Source organism: Narcine bancroftii, chromosome 8, assembly GCF_036971445.1.
Source record: "Narcine bancroftii isolate sNarBan1 chromosome 8, sNarBan1.hap1, whole genome shotgun sequence".
Taxonomy (NCBI): Eukaryota; Metazoa; Chordata; class Chondrichthyes; order Torpediniformes; family Narcinidae; genus Narcine; species Narcine bancroftii.
Window position 1 is genome coordinate 160,849,943 of NC_091476.1, and position 15,994 is coordinate 160,865,936.

The 15,994-nt window shown below is 39.2% G+C and overlaps 1 protein-coding gene across 4 annotated transcripts in view; it reads left to right on the forward strand.

Moving 5' to 3' along the window:
* ago4 (argonaute RISC component 4) overlaps nucleotides 1-15,994 on the forward strand; it is a 71,945-nt gene that overhangs the window by 18,687 nt on the left and 37,264 nt on the right. For all 4 annotated transcript variants that reach the window (XM_069895684.1, XM_069895685.1, XM_069895681.1 and 1 more), the window contains exons 4-9: nucleotides 233-414; nucleotides 3,552-3,688; nucleotides 6,222-6,356; nucleotides 7,315-7,402; nucleotides 7,529-7,676; nucleotides 8,627-8,746. In XM_069895684.1, coding sequence (XP_069751785.1) covers nucleotides 233-414; nucleotides 3,552-3,688; nucleotides 6,222-6,356; nucleotides 7,315-7,402; nucleotides 7,529-7,676; nucleotides 8,627-8,746 — 810 coding nt within the window. The remainder of the gene's footprint in view (nucleotides 1-232; nucleotides 415-3,551; nucleotides 3,689-6,221; nucleotides 6,357-7,314; nucleotides 7,403-7,528; nucleotides 7,677-8,626; nucleotides 8,747-15,994) is intronic.

Sequence of the window (15,994 nt, forward strand, 5' to 3'; positions counted from 1 at the left end):
CACACACACACACACAGAATGCAATCAAGTTTTTTTTTAATGACTTTGTATTCTTGTAATATTTGCTATTCCTGCTGGAATGAGTTACTGAGTCCAATTCATTATTTGTTTATTTAGAGATACAAATTGGCAGGTTTTATTTTCCTCTGTTGGCAGGTATATAATATATACCTGTAACAAATACCTCAAACAAGGAACTAAAGCTTCTAAATCCTCTTTACTTTTATTATAGGTTGACTTGGAAGTGACCCTTCCAGGGGAAGGCAAAGATCAGACATTCAAGGTTTCCATACAGTGGGTCTCAGTTGTCAGTCTGCAGTTACTCTTAGAAGCTTTGGCAGGACGTCTTAATGAAGTTCCTGAGGATTGTGTCCAGGCACTTGATGTTGTCACAAGACATCTTCCGTCAATGAGGTGTGTTAACTATTATATTTTCAAATTAAAGCTGAGGTGCTTCATTTTCTGACAGAAAATCTGCTGTACTGGCGTATAGTGGCATTTTGTGTATGACTTAAAGTACATATTATTTGTCTTACTTTTTGAAATTAGCCAGAAAACTAGCTAAGACTGAAAGGAGCTTTTTCAGGTGAAACCAATGCAAAATACAAAACAAACACCCAAGTGAAATGGGGTTAATAATTCAGGTGAATAACTTTTACCTGAGTTTCAACTGGGTGAACTGAAGAACATAATAGGTTATTAATAATTATGGTAGGTATAAAAATTATGTGTAAAGCTAGTTTTTTTGTGAATAAAAATACACTTTATTTGCAATAAATTATTTACAAAGTAGAAAACCATTCATAGTTTTTTTACACCCATAATATCAGTAATTTCTATACATTCTTATCCATGTACGTTGTTTCATTTGTTCTCTAAATAAACCGTTAAAACCACTGTGGCACCTTGTTGTTTCTCCCTCCTCAGTTGGCTGAGGGACTTCCCCTCGGTCTCAGCCCCTCAGTGCCCAGATTACAGGAGGACTCTAGACTGTGGTTCTTCCCACAGCACCCTCAGGTAGTACTTCTGCATTCTGGAATGTGCCAGTCAGCAGCATTCCTGGACTGACATCTCGGTCAGCTGAAAAACCAAACCTGAAGTCCGAAGTGCATCTTTCACCAAGTTGATGGTCTTCCAGTAGTTGTGGATGTCTGACTTTGAGTGCATCCCGGAAACAGACCATAGATTAGAGAGTCCTCTGTCATGCTGCTGTTGGGGATTCAAGGATCCGAGCTTTAAACATGGAGAATCCTTCTCCACACTCTTTGTGAAACTACATTCAGCAAAGATGTTGGTGACAATCTCCACTGCACCACACTCATCTCAAGGACAAAGTGCGTGTGTGTGATGTTCCAGTTGTACAGAAGCAATCTGACTGAGAGACCTCCTCTCGTTGCCAGCCAGGCTTGCTTGAGGCCTGGCAATGCGGCATTTCATCAAATGACCTTGATGGTCTGCTGAAAGAACCATTCTACTGGGTCCATTGAGTCCTCATCTCTTAGTTTCTGCAGGATGTTCTGTGTTGACCATTGCCTGTTGGCCTTATAGTCAAAGGTGTTGTTCTAGAAAAACTTTTCCACAAAGGATAGGTGGTGTGGTAAAGTCCAGCTAACTGGGACATTGCGCGGCAATGGGGCTAAGCCTATCCTTTGCAACACCTGGGACAGGTAGAACCACAGCATATAGTGGCACCCTCATACTTTGGATCTATACACAGCCTGATTCAGCCACACACAAAGGTGGTCATCAGGATGAGGGCCACATTGGGTACACCCTTGCTCCCTTTGTCTGGTGACTTGCACATGGCAAGCCTTTAGATCCTATCTATTTTGGACCCCCATATGAATAGGAAAACTGCTCTGGTGACTACCAGCGCAGAGATGTAGGGAATGGGACACGTCTGCACCATGTACAGTAGTACTGAGAGCACATCTCACCTGATGACTATGTTCTTCCTCGTTATTGAGAGGGATTGCCACACCCACAGACCCAATTTTTGGTGGACCTTTGTGATCTTCTCCATCCAATTCTTGTTGCATGTCTCAGCCCTCTAAACCAGATCCCCAGGACCTTCAGGTAGCATTCACTCATGTTCTTACAGTTTACCCATAATGCCCACATATGCTAATCTGTCTCTAGATCAATCGTGTGTCTGAACAGAAATCGGTGACCTCGTCCATGTGTAAAGCTAGTAATGAGTGAAAGAGAACTCAGAAATTTAAATGGAGAGAAAATAATTCAGAAAATACAGCATTTTCATTTCCTTCCACTCCCTATTAAAATTACTGGGATCTCTGATTCTTCACCAAACCTCACCTAGCATGTGGGCTGAGCAGTGGTTTCCTCAATATAATAATGGAGAATTTCTGAAAGATTGGGCCCTGTCACTGTCCTCACTGTGGTATATTCACCTTCAGGCTGACTGAGGCTCTCTGCAAATTGGAGGAATGACACCTAATATTCCATCTGGGCACTCTCCAATCAGGTGGCATTAGCATCCTCTTCTCCAGATTCCATTAGGCACCTCCCCTGTCTCTCTTTCCCTCTCCCTCTGTCTCCATTCCTCCTGCATCCCAGCCCCTTCCCTCTCCATGAGTGAGCTACCCCCACCATCCATCACCTCAGCATTTTTTCTCTTCTGCCCTCCCACCCATAGCCACCTCTTTCCTGTTGGCCTGTGTTCCTTCCCCTGCTCCTTCTTCTCTCCACCCACCTTTTTAGTCAGGCACCAGCCTATTTTTGCTCATACCATGATAAAGGGCTGAGGCCTGAAACATTGGTTACACTTTGCTTCCTATACATGCTGCATGACCTACTGAATTTTTCCAGTACTTGTGTATTGCACTATAATCACAGCATATGCAGAAGTCTGTTTAACTTCTCATCTTTTTTGTTTTGTTTGTACTCATAATAAATTGCCCTGTTTCAAACCTACCTGTATGTGGGTTATTTAGAAGTGAAATAAGGAAGCACTTTTTTGGGGGAAAAATTGGGTTTACTTGTCCTCTAAACTTTTATCCTTTCATGTTACACTCCAAGAGCTATGCTTCCTAATACTTCTATACCTGAAAATACCTAGATTCTTCATTTGTACTGTCAGAACCATCCCAAAACCCATGTAGACACTTGGTGTAAATCCTGCGGTCGCTCTCTCTTAAAACATTTTGCACAGAGTCATTTAAACTTATCCAACCTCATAGCTTTGCAAGAGGTAAGAGACTATGAAATTGAAATACAGATTGGCCAGACCTGACCGAATGTAACTCAAGCTGAGTGGTGAACTCTTCCTGGGCTTTACCCGCTAGTATTTTTCACAGTTTGAATTTTGAATTGCTTCTTAGTTTCTTGGTTCCTGTATGGTATATAGTTTTAATTAAACTGTTTCTCTTTAAGCATTAGAGAGAGGCTTCAATAAGAGATGTTAGTAAACTCGAATGATAATGTTCTGTAAAATTCCATACTCTTATCACCTTCTGAAACTCTGGTGCCTTAGCAGATCATATTTAGAGTTTTGGAAGATTATTTTTTTCTCTTTCCCCAATTCACCTCAGGTATACCCCAGTGGGTCGTTCCTTTTTCTCTCCTCCAGAGGGTTACTATCACCCATTGGGTGGAGGTAGAGAAGTTTGGTTTGGTTTTCATCAATCTGTTCGACCAGCCATGTGGAATATGATGTTAAACATTGATGGTAAGTTGCTACTCTATGAACATTCTTATTATGTGGTTCTTAAAATGTTCTGAATGATTTTACTTGACATGTTTTTGAATTTTCATTATTAACTTACCAAAGTGATTTTTTATGGAGATCCAAAGCATCAAATTATAGCATTTTCAACTGCAGCATAAATAGATGATCAAAATGGATAAGGTGTTATCCAGCTGCATTTATACTGTAGGTTAATGCCCCATAATGTTTGTCAAAATATGCAGCCTGCATTACTTTTGCATTGAATAAGACATAAGAAATTGAAAAGATGATTGTATCCCTTGATTCCCATAGAGTGACAGTGGTTTAGAGGGAGCATTCTAAGTTCATAATCCAGAGGTCAACAGATCAAAACTGCTCTCTGGTCTTGGTTTTGTGGGCAACACAGTTAGCGCAATGCTATTGCAGTACCGGCGACCAAGGTTCTAATCTAATGATGTCACTGAAGAGTTTGTGGGTTTTCTCCAGGTGCAATGGTTTCCTCCCTCCCTTCAAAACATACGGCTGTTGTAGGTTAATTGAGGTATTTGGGTGGCAGGGGCTCGTGGTTTATGTCTAAAAATTATTTGATTCAAAGGATCCTGTGGCTTGATTTAGTTGTAGTTTTTTTATATTGCAGAAAATATATTAAGAGAGTGAATGAAATGTTACTTCCAATTAACTTTATCCCCAGAGGCATAAATGAAATCAATCCATTTATTCTGATCTACTGGTAGCAGCAATGAGAATTAAAATATATTTTGTAATTCCAATACTGTCAAAGAGGACCTTCTGTGGGGAAGATTACTTGTACCAGTTTGTGCAAGCTTCCTGTGAGAAAAATGCTTGGCGTATGAAGCATAAAGCAAAGTTAGTGATAGAACTGTCTTTGCACACTGGACATAATGATGGCCTTTCAATTGCTACTGCGCCACTAAACCACAGTGATTTTAATTGAAGAGTGGACAGTGAGGTAATTGGGTGACTTCGGCTCAATCAAATTGGTTATAACCTGATACAATGTACAATTTGGTCTGGCAGTTTTTCTTTAGGAAAAGCTTGACAAATGGTCAGAGGTGAAGGAGCAAATATAAAGGATCCTTAGGATGGGGCCAACTGACCCTAGCTTGCAAAATAGAAACAGCAAAAACAGAAAGTTTAGAATTTTTTTCTTAGTTCCAGTATGACAAGTGCACAATTGAGATCTAACTTTGAGGAAAAAAACTGAGTACATGCACACAATCTTTTATCCAGAACCCTTGGGGGACAGTGTGTTCCGAATTTCGGATTTTTCTAAATTTCGGAAAGCCAGATTTAAGCCCACCCAAATTGTGCTGCCGTATCCACCCACACTCCCTTCCAGTCGTACTGCCATCACTCCCCCCCCCCCCCCCCCCCGCCCGCCCGACTCACGCTGCTGGTCTCCCCCAACCACCCCCTTGCCCACCTGACTCGCGCTGCCTGTCTGCCCCAGCCCGCCCGACTTGTGCTACCAGTCTCCCCCCCTCACCCGCCAGTCGAGCTGGTCTCCCGCTCGTCTGACTCGCGCTGCTGGTCTCTCCCCTTGCCCGTCCGACTCGCGCTGCCAGTCTCTCCCTCTCACCTGCCCGACTCGCGCTGCCATCTCTCTCGCCACTTACCGGATTTTAGAGCTTTCCAGATTTTAGATGTCTGGATAAAGGATTGTGTACCTGTACTGATTAAAGCATATGGTGTTCCAGGAAATTTCTAAAATGAAGAATAGTTGCTACATGGCCTTTTAACTATGAGCATAATTCATTCCAATGCCTGAGTCATGGAAGAATTAGGATTAAATATTAATTGGAATGCCCCAATTAAGTTTAACACTTTGGATCCCCACCTTAGATCTGAGCTAATGAATGATCAAGGTGCCTGACCTTCAGAATTGTAGATTATTGGAGTTTTAAGTATTGTCTTCGTAATGATAATTTGTGCAATTCATTGGGAATATTGATTTCTGGTTTGTTACATGTTTTTTAAAAAAATAGTTTATACCTTTTTACATTGGCATTGTCTTTTTCTTGGGAATCAGATCCTGACCTTCCTCAGCTATCATTCTTCATCAAGGACTATGGAGAGAATAGAATGGCGAAGGAGCTGGTGGCCTAAAGGTTTTTATTGTAGCCTCAAGAGCTAGTCCCAACAGTGTGCTGTCTGTTCTGGCAGACAGGGCAGGTCGACAGTCTATAATTTCTGAAGATTGTGCTCCATGTTGACAATTTTCCCAGCACTCTGACAGTAGTTACCAGGGCTCTGAAGGATTATTCCTTTGTATCTCTGCAATTGAATTTTCCATTTTATTAAGCCAGTCAGGAAAGGGACAGATATAAAAGCTCTTTAGTCCACCTCCTCTCACTCCTATCTTTAGCTCCACAAGCTTATTGATTGGCTAACTCCCTGGATTTGTAGTCTGGATAACCAACATGCTTTCAAATTGATGATATGGAAGAGAATAAGGAATTTAATTTGTTGAATCCTGAGCATTCAAGGATATTGATCTTCTTGTGTCTTACAGTGTCTGCAACAGCATTTTACCGAGCTCAACCTGTTATTGAGTTTATGTGTGAGGTATTAGATATTCAGAATATAAACGAGCAAAACAAACCACTGACTGACTCTCAGCGTGTGAAATTTACCAAAGAAATAAGAGGTAACTTGCTTAGTACAAAGGCAAGATTGAACATCTAAATGCAAGTAATTTTGCTGATAATTTCTTCAATAGAAGCTGTTCAGTGAAGTGAGTAATTTTGAAGTTAAAAATGTAAACCCAGCATGAAAACTATATTTTTAAAAATCTTGATTCAATTAGAATTTACTTGTTTGTATAACATGAATATACATTAATTTGGGATTGGCCCCACTTCAAATGGCCAGATTTGGATAGTAAGCTTGATAAATCTTTTAAAATTGGTGCACATTGCACATATTTTTTTGTTGATTAATTGTGTTTGTGTCTCTCTAGAATTACCAATTGACATAGACCATGTTTTTTAAGATTTGAATTTGGACCATGAGGCCCAAAGTCTTCTAAAGTTACTTGCACTGCTGGGTTTTTTTAGCAATGTATGTTATTTGGCAATTTACTACTTTTTAAGTTAAAAAAATATAGAAAATCATTTGTCTAGGTGTCTTTCAAATTTACTTTTTTGTTTCAAGATTTACATTTGTGTATAAAATGTATATTTGATTAAAATACATTAATTTATGTGGTGTGTTAATTTTTTTAAACTATCCCAATTTAATCTCTCGCTTCCTGCTTAATTTACCTCACAATCAATATTTATTCATTTTCAAAGTATAGTGTGCTTTTCCTTCCTAATCTTGTAAATTCTTGGCTTTCAAATTAGATTAAGCATTTAGTAGAATGATAACTAAACTTTTTGTTTGCTGAAATGGGTGCTTGAATCATCTTATTAATTATAAAAGATAATACCATTCTTCCATTCTTTTTGTAGTTGTAATGTGCATAGATAAACATTTGTTGCTACCAGCCAGGGCAATAACCCTAAGTAATTGAATTGCTATCTTTCTGGTTATCATGTTACAATGTTTAAGACTGCTGGTGTGTTTTCTACAACCAATTTTAATGAGTTCTGCTGTTTATTCAGGTCTAAAAGTGGAGGTGACTCACTGTGGACAGATGAAAAGAAAATATAGAGTATGTAATGTCACCCGTCGGCCGGCCAGTCACCAGACGTAAGTATACACCTACAACATTTCATAGCTTTTTTCATTTTTTAATGTTTTTTTATTCCCATCTTTTACATTGTTACCTTTCTTTCATACCTCTGATTGAACTGGCTTTCCTTTTACCTACTGCAGGTTTCCTCTGCAACTGGAAAATGGGCAAGCAATGGAGTGTACAGTGGCACAATACTTCAAACAAAAGTATAATTTGCAACTTAAATATCCTCACCTACCTTGTCTACAGGTGGGACAAGAGCAGAAACATACCTATCTGCCACTTGAGGTGAGATTAAAATATAAGGAACTATAAAGCATTGAAATAAGATTTCATGATGCAGTTTAATGGTGAAGATTACTGATAACACTACATATTTTCTAAGAGTAATTTGACTTTAATTCTCTATTTGCATGTCCACTGATTGTTGTCAGCAGAGAAGAAAATATCTTTTTATTTTGTCTTTTCTATTTCTCTAAATGTTATTTCTTATTTATTCTCCTCCAAATTGCTTCACTTTAATTGTTATGTGAAGTTGTATGAGTAATGTGAACATTCCCGGCAAACAGTGTTTATGTCATCCTTGACTGCAAGTTCTAATGGCCAACAAGAGAATGGGGATAAAACCTGGGAATATTCATTTCTTGTAACTGTCATGCTGTGCAACATTCTTCGGGGTTTAATACAGTAACTTCAAAAAGACAAAGCAAAATCTAGGCTTTATACTTTCAACTTTCTAATGGCAATTTAACTCAGATGTTTCTACAATTTTCATGATGAATGAAACCATTATTAACCAGGGGTCGCGAGTTCATTTCTCACCGGGGCCTCGTTTCTGTGAGGGGCGCTGGACAAAATGGCACCTCTCTGTCTTCCTTACAGTAGTCAAAGTTAAAGAATTTCATGTATGTTACATTCTAAATGCAGTATTATGTGACAATAATGGAACCTTTACCTTTGTGTTAAACCCCAAAGGTATTCAACTTCTATATGCCATGTTAACATATGTCCGACTTACGTCCATTTCGAGATCTGACTGGTTGGTCATAACGGAACTTGGGCATATGTCAGGGAATATATATATATATATATATATATATATATAGATAAATATACATAAAACACACACATATATACAGGTATATATATTTGCAAAGGCTTTTAGAAGAGGACTCAATTTTTTAAAAAAATTATTATTTCAAAATATGAATTTAAAATGCATTTCTTTCCATTTGTAGGTATGTAACATTGTAGCTGGGCAACGTTGTATCAAGAAACTAACAGACAATCAAACATCAACAATGATCAAAGCAACAGCACGATCAGCGCCCGACCGACAAGAGGAGATTAGTCGTCTGGTGAGTTGAGCTGAACTTTTCAAGTTTTTGAGGGATGTGATGCAGATTTGACTGAGCAAAGCCAATTTGTAAGTCAGGAGACTTTTAAATATTTTGAAGTTCCTGAAAGGTGAATGTGAAACTACTTTCCCAAATTATTATTAATCGGAATAAAAAGATACAGACATTAGATTATTTATTTAGTTCCTTGTTACTGAATTACCTAGCCTTTAATCAGACAGTTATTAGAATCATGGGCAGATAAATGATTGCCGGAGGAACTCAGCAGCTTAGATATATTCCATAGGTAGAAATGGTCAGTCAATGTTTCTGGTCTGTACATTTTCTCAAGATTAGAGGGAAGGGGATGACATTACATGTGTATATTTTGGTACCTTGTAGCACCCAAAAACACACCAAAAGCAAACATTGTCTTATAGGCCAGATACAAAAACGTGACTTTAAAATTATACTCAAAATACCACTCGATTGGTTCCATAACCCACTCAGACCCCACCCTACAACAAATTTTTAAGCTACCGGTATATTAGAAAGAATTTTTTTTTTAAATTTTATTTAATTGTTTACATCATTACAGGAAAAAAAAGAATAAAACATTAATCAATTATCCATCGCCAATGATACAAAAAAAGTACTTTTATATATTTTCTCCCCATCCCTACCACCCAAAAGTAAGAAAAGAAACACCTCCCATTTAATATACAATAATATTAACATAGACAATCATCAATTGTTATTAAAAATTACTAATTAAGATGAGTTGATAAGATAGAAGAGGTGAATGGAAAATTATCCATAAAATCCATATATGGTTAGAAAGAAATTGGTAAGTGTTAAAAAAACACCTAAAATCCTTCAAAATCACTAACTTCATGGTTTGAGGCAAAGAACTCGGCAAGCACGTCCAGAGTCTTACTGTTTACATTGTCATCATACGGGTGCCAGTCTGAATCTGATGAGTCGGCTTCCACTTTGTCGTCAGTGGCCCACAATAAATCATCCTCTGACCATCCATTGCACTAGAGATACTGAACTTTTTGAAAGGTTTTATTAGTTTCTACTTTCACTTTATCCCATGCTTTGATCACAAAATCGCCTAGCAAATGAAGTGATGCAGCATGCATTGCCCCACCTTTTGTAAAGGCTCCATGATAACACCCACCTTCTGGCCACACCTAACAGCTCATTCAACTTGACTCCAGCTCAGTCAACACATGTATTTTTGGGGGGGTCATCTTATGCATCTGATATAAAATCATGAAATTCAGACTGAAATTGGGGACTATTTTTAACTGAAGGTTGTCTTATATGGTGAAATATATGGTATATAGAGGAGGAAAGAAACTGGAGAGGGGCCCAGAGGTGTAGGAGGTAGCAGTAGAAACCATTTGGGACAAACCGTAAGAGCAAAGTTAGAGCAAGTAATTTTTTTTTCCTCCAGGAGTAGGTAAAGAAGAGATAGAAACCATGAAATCAGAAGGGGCTGGGGGGTGGGTGAAGGGGGGGGGGGAGGTGCACGGTGGTGAGGGGTACCTAAAATTAGAAAAATCAATCTCCATGCCATTAGATTTAAGGCTGTCCAGGAGGAATATAATGTGTTGTCATCGCATTTATGTTTGGCCTCACTTTGCTAATGGATGAGACTAAGAACAGACATGTCATTGTAGGAATGGTTTGGAGAGTTGAAGTGATTGGCCCATAAATATATTGGGTGAAGTGGGCATTTGGTCTCACAACTGTAGAGGAAGCCAGCAAGATAAATCGAATGCCTCACCAGTACACTGAATGCCCCACCAGGTACACCAAATGGCACACCAGATATACTGAACGCAATAGATTAGGTTGGATGATATGCATGTAAAGATCTACCTCACCTCGAAGGTCTGTTTGTGGTCCTAGATGGATGAGGGAGGAGATACAGGGACAAATTTTGTAATTTTTATAGTTACAGTGGAAAGTGCCTAAGAGGGTTGGAAGAGATGGTAGACCAGTGAATCTTGGAGTGAGAGTATTTTCCCCATCTCTATCTTTTCTCCTTCCATCTGTCTTTCCACCTCTCACACCTTCTCTCCTATCACATCAGGACCTCTCCCACAGCTTCTTTATATATGTAATATCACCCCTTCTCTCTAGTTTTGATGAAGGATCAGACCCAAAATATTGACTGACCATTTCTATCCATGGATGCTGTCTGACTTGCTGAGTTCCTTCAGCATTTTTTTGCTCAGTATTCCAGGAACTGCAACTTTTGTGTTTTCTCTATTAGCATCCTAAGTTATAAATGGTCAATTTAGGTTGATGAAAGACATAACTCATCATCCTGGTGAAGTGCCAGTTGATGAAGTAGACAAAGATGATGTGGTCAAACAATAATCATGGCTTTTATTAACAGAAACTCATGGTACAATAATGAAAGACAATAGGTGCATACACAGTTATACCCAAGGGGAGTGTCGTTAACAGTAGAGATAATGCACAGCCAATGTTAGTACAGCAAGGCTCACCAGAGGGGAGACAGGCAGCTTGGCAGACATTCACCACACCTGGCTAAACCTAACATAACATAACTAAATATAACCTGGCTAAACGAGAACATTACAGACATAGCACTACAACCTGTGGGCTACACCCTTTACTGTGCTGACCAGACACCATTGTCAGGAAAAACCATGGGCGACAGCATTTGTGTCATTATCAATTCTTCATGGTGCACAAATATGTTGGTTATGTCCCATTCCTGCTCCCCTGACCTGGAACATCTGCCCATCAAGTGCCACCCATTCTACCTTTCGGGGGAGTTCGCCACCATCATCCTGGTCATAGTGTACATTCCACCACAGGCTAACATCAGGCTACCACTAGAGGGACTGGACAGGGATTAGTAGCCATGAGACAGCACATCCTGATGCCTTCCCGATCATCGTAGGGGACTTCGATTAGGCCATCCTGAAGAATTGTCAATAAACTACCGTCAACACTTCATCTGTGAGACCAGAGGAGTCAACAAACTTGACCACTCCAACACCACCATGAAGAATGCCTACCGAGCCATACTTCGGCAAGTTTGATTACCTGGCTGTACTACTCCTGCTGTGCAGGCAGAGACTGAGGACTACAGCACCATTGGGGAAGATGGCTAAAATATGGTCGAGGGAACCGGAGGATTGCTTTGAATCGGTAGACTGGACCATATTCAAGGGCTCATCCTCACCTGAATGAATATACAACAGGCATCACTGACTTCATCAAGTCCTGCATGGAGTTCCCCAACCGGAAGCCTTGGATGAATCAGAGGATTCACAACATGCTGAGGGCAAGATCAAGGGCTTTTAAGACCAGGGATCCAGATCTCTACAAGAGGTCTAGTTACGCCTGGGAAGGCAATTCCGGAGGAAGCGAGAGACAGATACACACCATTTATGGCAGGGAGTGCAGGCCATTGCATTCCACAAAGCAAGGCCGAACACTATAGATGTCTGTGATGCTTCATTACCTAATGAGCTGAACATCTTCTGTGTATGCTTTGAGAAGGAAAACTCAACAGTGCCTACGAGAATCCCTGCAAAGGCTAAAGACCCAGTGATATCTGTCTCTATGGATGACGTCAGAGCATCATTCAAGAGGATGAACCCTCGCAAAGGGTTAGGCCCTGACAGCGTACCTGGCAAGCCGCTGAAAATCTGAGCCAACCAACTAACCAGAGTGTTTACAGACATTTTCAATCTCTCACTGCTGCAATCAAAGGACAATCATCAGGAGGAGTCACTTGATGGAGTAGTGGCCAGTAGGGTAAAGCCAGCCCTCTCCAGAAAAAAGAAAAAAAGTCAAGTAAAGACAAAGTTCAACAAATATAAAATGTAAGAAATAGAAGATAAAGTTGCAGAGAAGAGAAAGAAGATGGCACCCAAGAAGGAAAAAGTAAAAACAATGGGAAAAAAAACAACTGGAAAAGAAAGAAGAAGGCCTTACCTGCACGAAGGAACAGGGAGCTGTGGTGGCGAAGAACATCCATTCTCCGAGGTTGGTGCTGGCCCTGTGGAGTTGCGACACCCCCCCCCCACCGACCAGTTGACTGCAAAAATGGCTCTCTGAGCCAAACAAAAGTGCGCAACTGCGCATGCGCGAGGAGTCGCACATGAGCATTGCGCAATCAAAGGAAAAAGAAAACACCGATGGGAAGGGGGCTCAGCCGAGGAGCAGGCAACCACAGCGCGACCAGCTGAGGGACACCCGACACCAAGACTCTCAGCTGGAAGATGAGGAAGGCGGCAGGAGAGGGACCAGGCAAGAAAGAAAGTCAACAGGGTGAACAGCAAGAGGAGCAGCAGCAGGAGGCCTGACAGAGGACCAACAGGAAAATCAGAAGAGACACAGATACAAAGAAGAGAAGAAGACACAAGCACAAGTACAGACACAGAAGAAGAGGAAGAAGAAGACCAAGATCTTCACAGAGAAATAGAAGGTAAAACAGATGGACAGAATATAGATAAAGCTCTTTTTGAAGAACAAATGAGAGCATTAAAAGAATGGTTGTCATTAGAATTTAGTGCAATTAAAAGAAAAATGAAAAGATTAGAACTAATGACAGAAATAGGGAAAAGAGTAGAAAATGTAGAAGAATGGGAAATGGCTGTTGAAATGGAAGTAAACGACAGAGGAAAATTGGAAAAAAGTGACAAAAAAATTAAAGAGACACAAGAGTTGTTATCTCAGAAAATTGATATGTTGGAAAATTATAGTAGGCGAAACAACATAAAAATAGTGAGTCTGAAGGAGGGTGAAGAAGTAACAGACATGAAGGAATTTATAAAAGGATGGATCCCGAAGGTCCTGGGAATGACAGAAATGTAGGAAGAAAGGGCACACAGAGCACTAGCTCTGAAACCGTAGATACATCAAAAACTAAGATCCATCTTAGTAAGATTTTTGACATATACGACAAGAGAAAATATACTGGAGCAGGCAAGGAATAAAATTAGAGAAGATAATAAACCATTGGAATACAAGAGTCAAAAAATATTTTTTTACCCAGACATAAGTTTTGAACTCTTAAAGAAGAAGAAGGAGTTTAACACAGCAAAAGCAATCCTATGAAAAAAAGGTTATAAATTCATGTTAAGACATCCAGCTGTGCTTAAAATATTTATACCCAGGGAGCAAACAGATTGTTCTTGGATCCGGAGGAAGCACAAGAATTCGCAGAGCGTTTGCAGGACAGAAGGAGAGATGAAGAGGTGTAATAAGAGTGAAGAATGGCGATAAAGTATATATAAAGATGTAAAAAAAATGTATATGTAAAGAACTAGAGAGGGAAAAGAGAAGGGAAGGGAGGAAGGAAGGGAAAAAAAGGGAAAGCTTTGTTATATGTGTTAAAAAAAAGTTTGTTGGGGGGAGAGAATAACCGTCACTGCGAAATCAGTTGACACTTGTGAACAAGATTGCAATCCAAATGGAAAGGGGAGTTGTGGTTGCCCGGAAAGGTATAAGGGGCAACTCAGAGAGTTGGGGGGGGGGCATTTGGGGTTAAAGTAATATTTGGTGTGGGAATTGTTGGAGTATTTTATGTTTTAAATGTGTTGTCATACATTGAGTTTAAAAAAGGAAAACTGAGAGGGGAAAAGGGGGAGTGGTGGTGAGGAAGCAAAAATGAGGTGTAAACAAGATATAAGATGGCCACATTGAATTATATGACTATAAACATTAATGGAATACATAACCAAATTAAAAGGAAGAGGCTATTAAATTTACTGAAAAAAGAAAAAATAGATGCAGGAAATACTGAAGTGGAACATAACAAATTAAAGAGAGACTGGGTAGGGCACATAGCGGCAGCATCATATAATTCAAAAGCGAGAGGTGTAGCCATATTAAATAATAAAAATATACCAATCAAAATAGAGGAGGAAATAATAGATCCAGCAGGGAGGTATGTAATGATAAAATGTCAGATATACTCAGAATTTTGGAATTTGCTCAATATATATACATATATATATATATATATATATATATACACCTAATGAGGAGGATCAAAAGTTTATGCAGGATATTTTTTTGAAGATTGTAGATACACAAGGAAATATATTGATAGGAGGGGATTTTAACCTTAATTTGGATCCAATGTTGGATGAAACTGGACAAAAGGGAAGCAAAAAGAATAAAGTAGCCAAATTTATGGTTAAATCAATGCAGGAAATGAAACATGGATATATGGAGGAGGCAGCACCCAAGAGAGAAGGAATATTCATACTATTCGAGTAGGTATAAAACATACTCAAGGATTGATATGTTTTTGTTGTGGGCCCATATTCAAGGGAGAGTTAGAAAAACTGAGAATAAAGCTAGACTACTATCTGATCATTCACCCCGGTTATTAGCAATAGAACTGGAGGACATCTCACCAAGAAGATATAGATGGAGGTTAAACTCCATGCTACTTAAAAGGCAGGAATTTAGAGAATTTATTGAATGCCAAATTAAAACATATTTTGAAATAAATACGGAATCAGTGAAAGACAAATTTATATTATGGGACGCAATGAAAGCCTTCATTAGAGGGCAGATAATAAGTTATGTAACTAAGATGAAAATGGACTACAATCAGGAAATACAGCAGTTGGAAAGGGAGATAGTAAGTACAGAAAAGGAACTAGTAAAAAGGGAGAATTGACAGACAAAAAAATAAAATACGAAACATTACAAACATACAAGGTGGAGAAGAACATAATGAAAATAAAGCAAAAGTATTACGAACTGGGAGGAAAAACATATAAAATATTAGCCTGGCAACTTGTCCTGTTTTTTTTAATTTTTTTAAAAAATTCTTTTATTTTTCACACCATAAATCACAATAGCCATGATATACACTTTTTCTTTTTCACACATTTACAGTGACTTTTTCTCCCCCCCCTCCCTCCCTCCTCCCAAGCCACCCCCCCACCCCCCCCCCCCTCATCCATTTTAGGTATACAATCTAGGTTGCATTAATTCAGTCAGACATTGTTGTCATTCAACAAAAATACACCAGAAATTCTACAGAGTCCATTCTTTTCTTTCCTTCTCCTTCCATCAACTTAGGTAATGTTTGTCCCCGGTAGGTTTTCGCTATTGTATTTAATGTAAGGCTCCCATACTTGTTCGAATATTTCAATATTATTTCTTAAACTATATGTTATTTTTTCTAATGGAATACATTTATTCATTTCTATATACCATTGTTGTATTTTCAAATTATCTTCCAATTTCCAG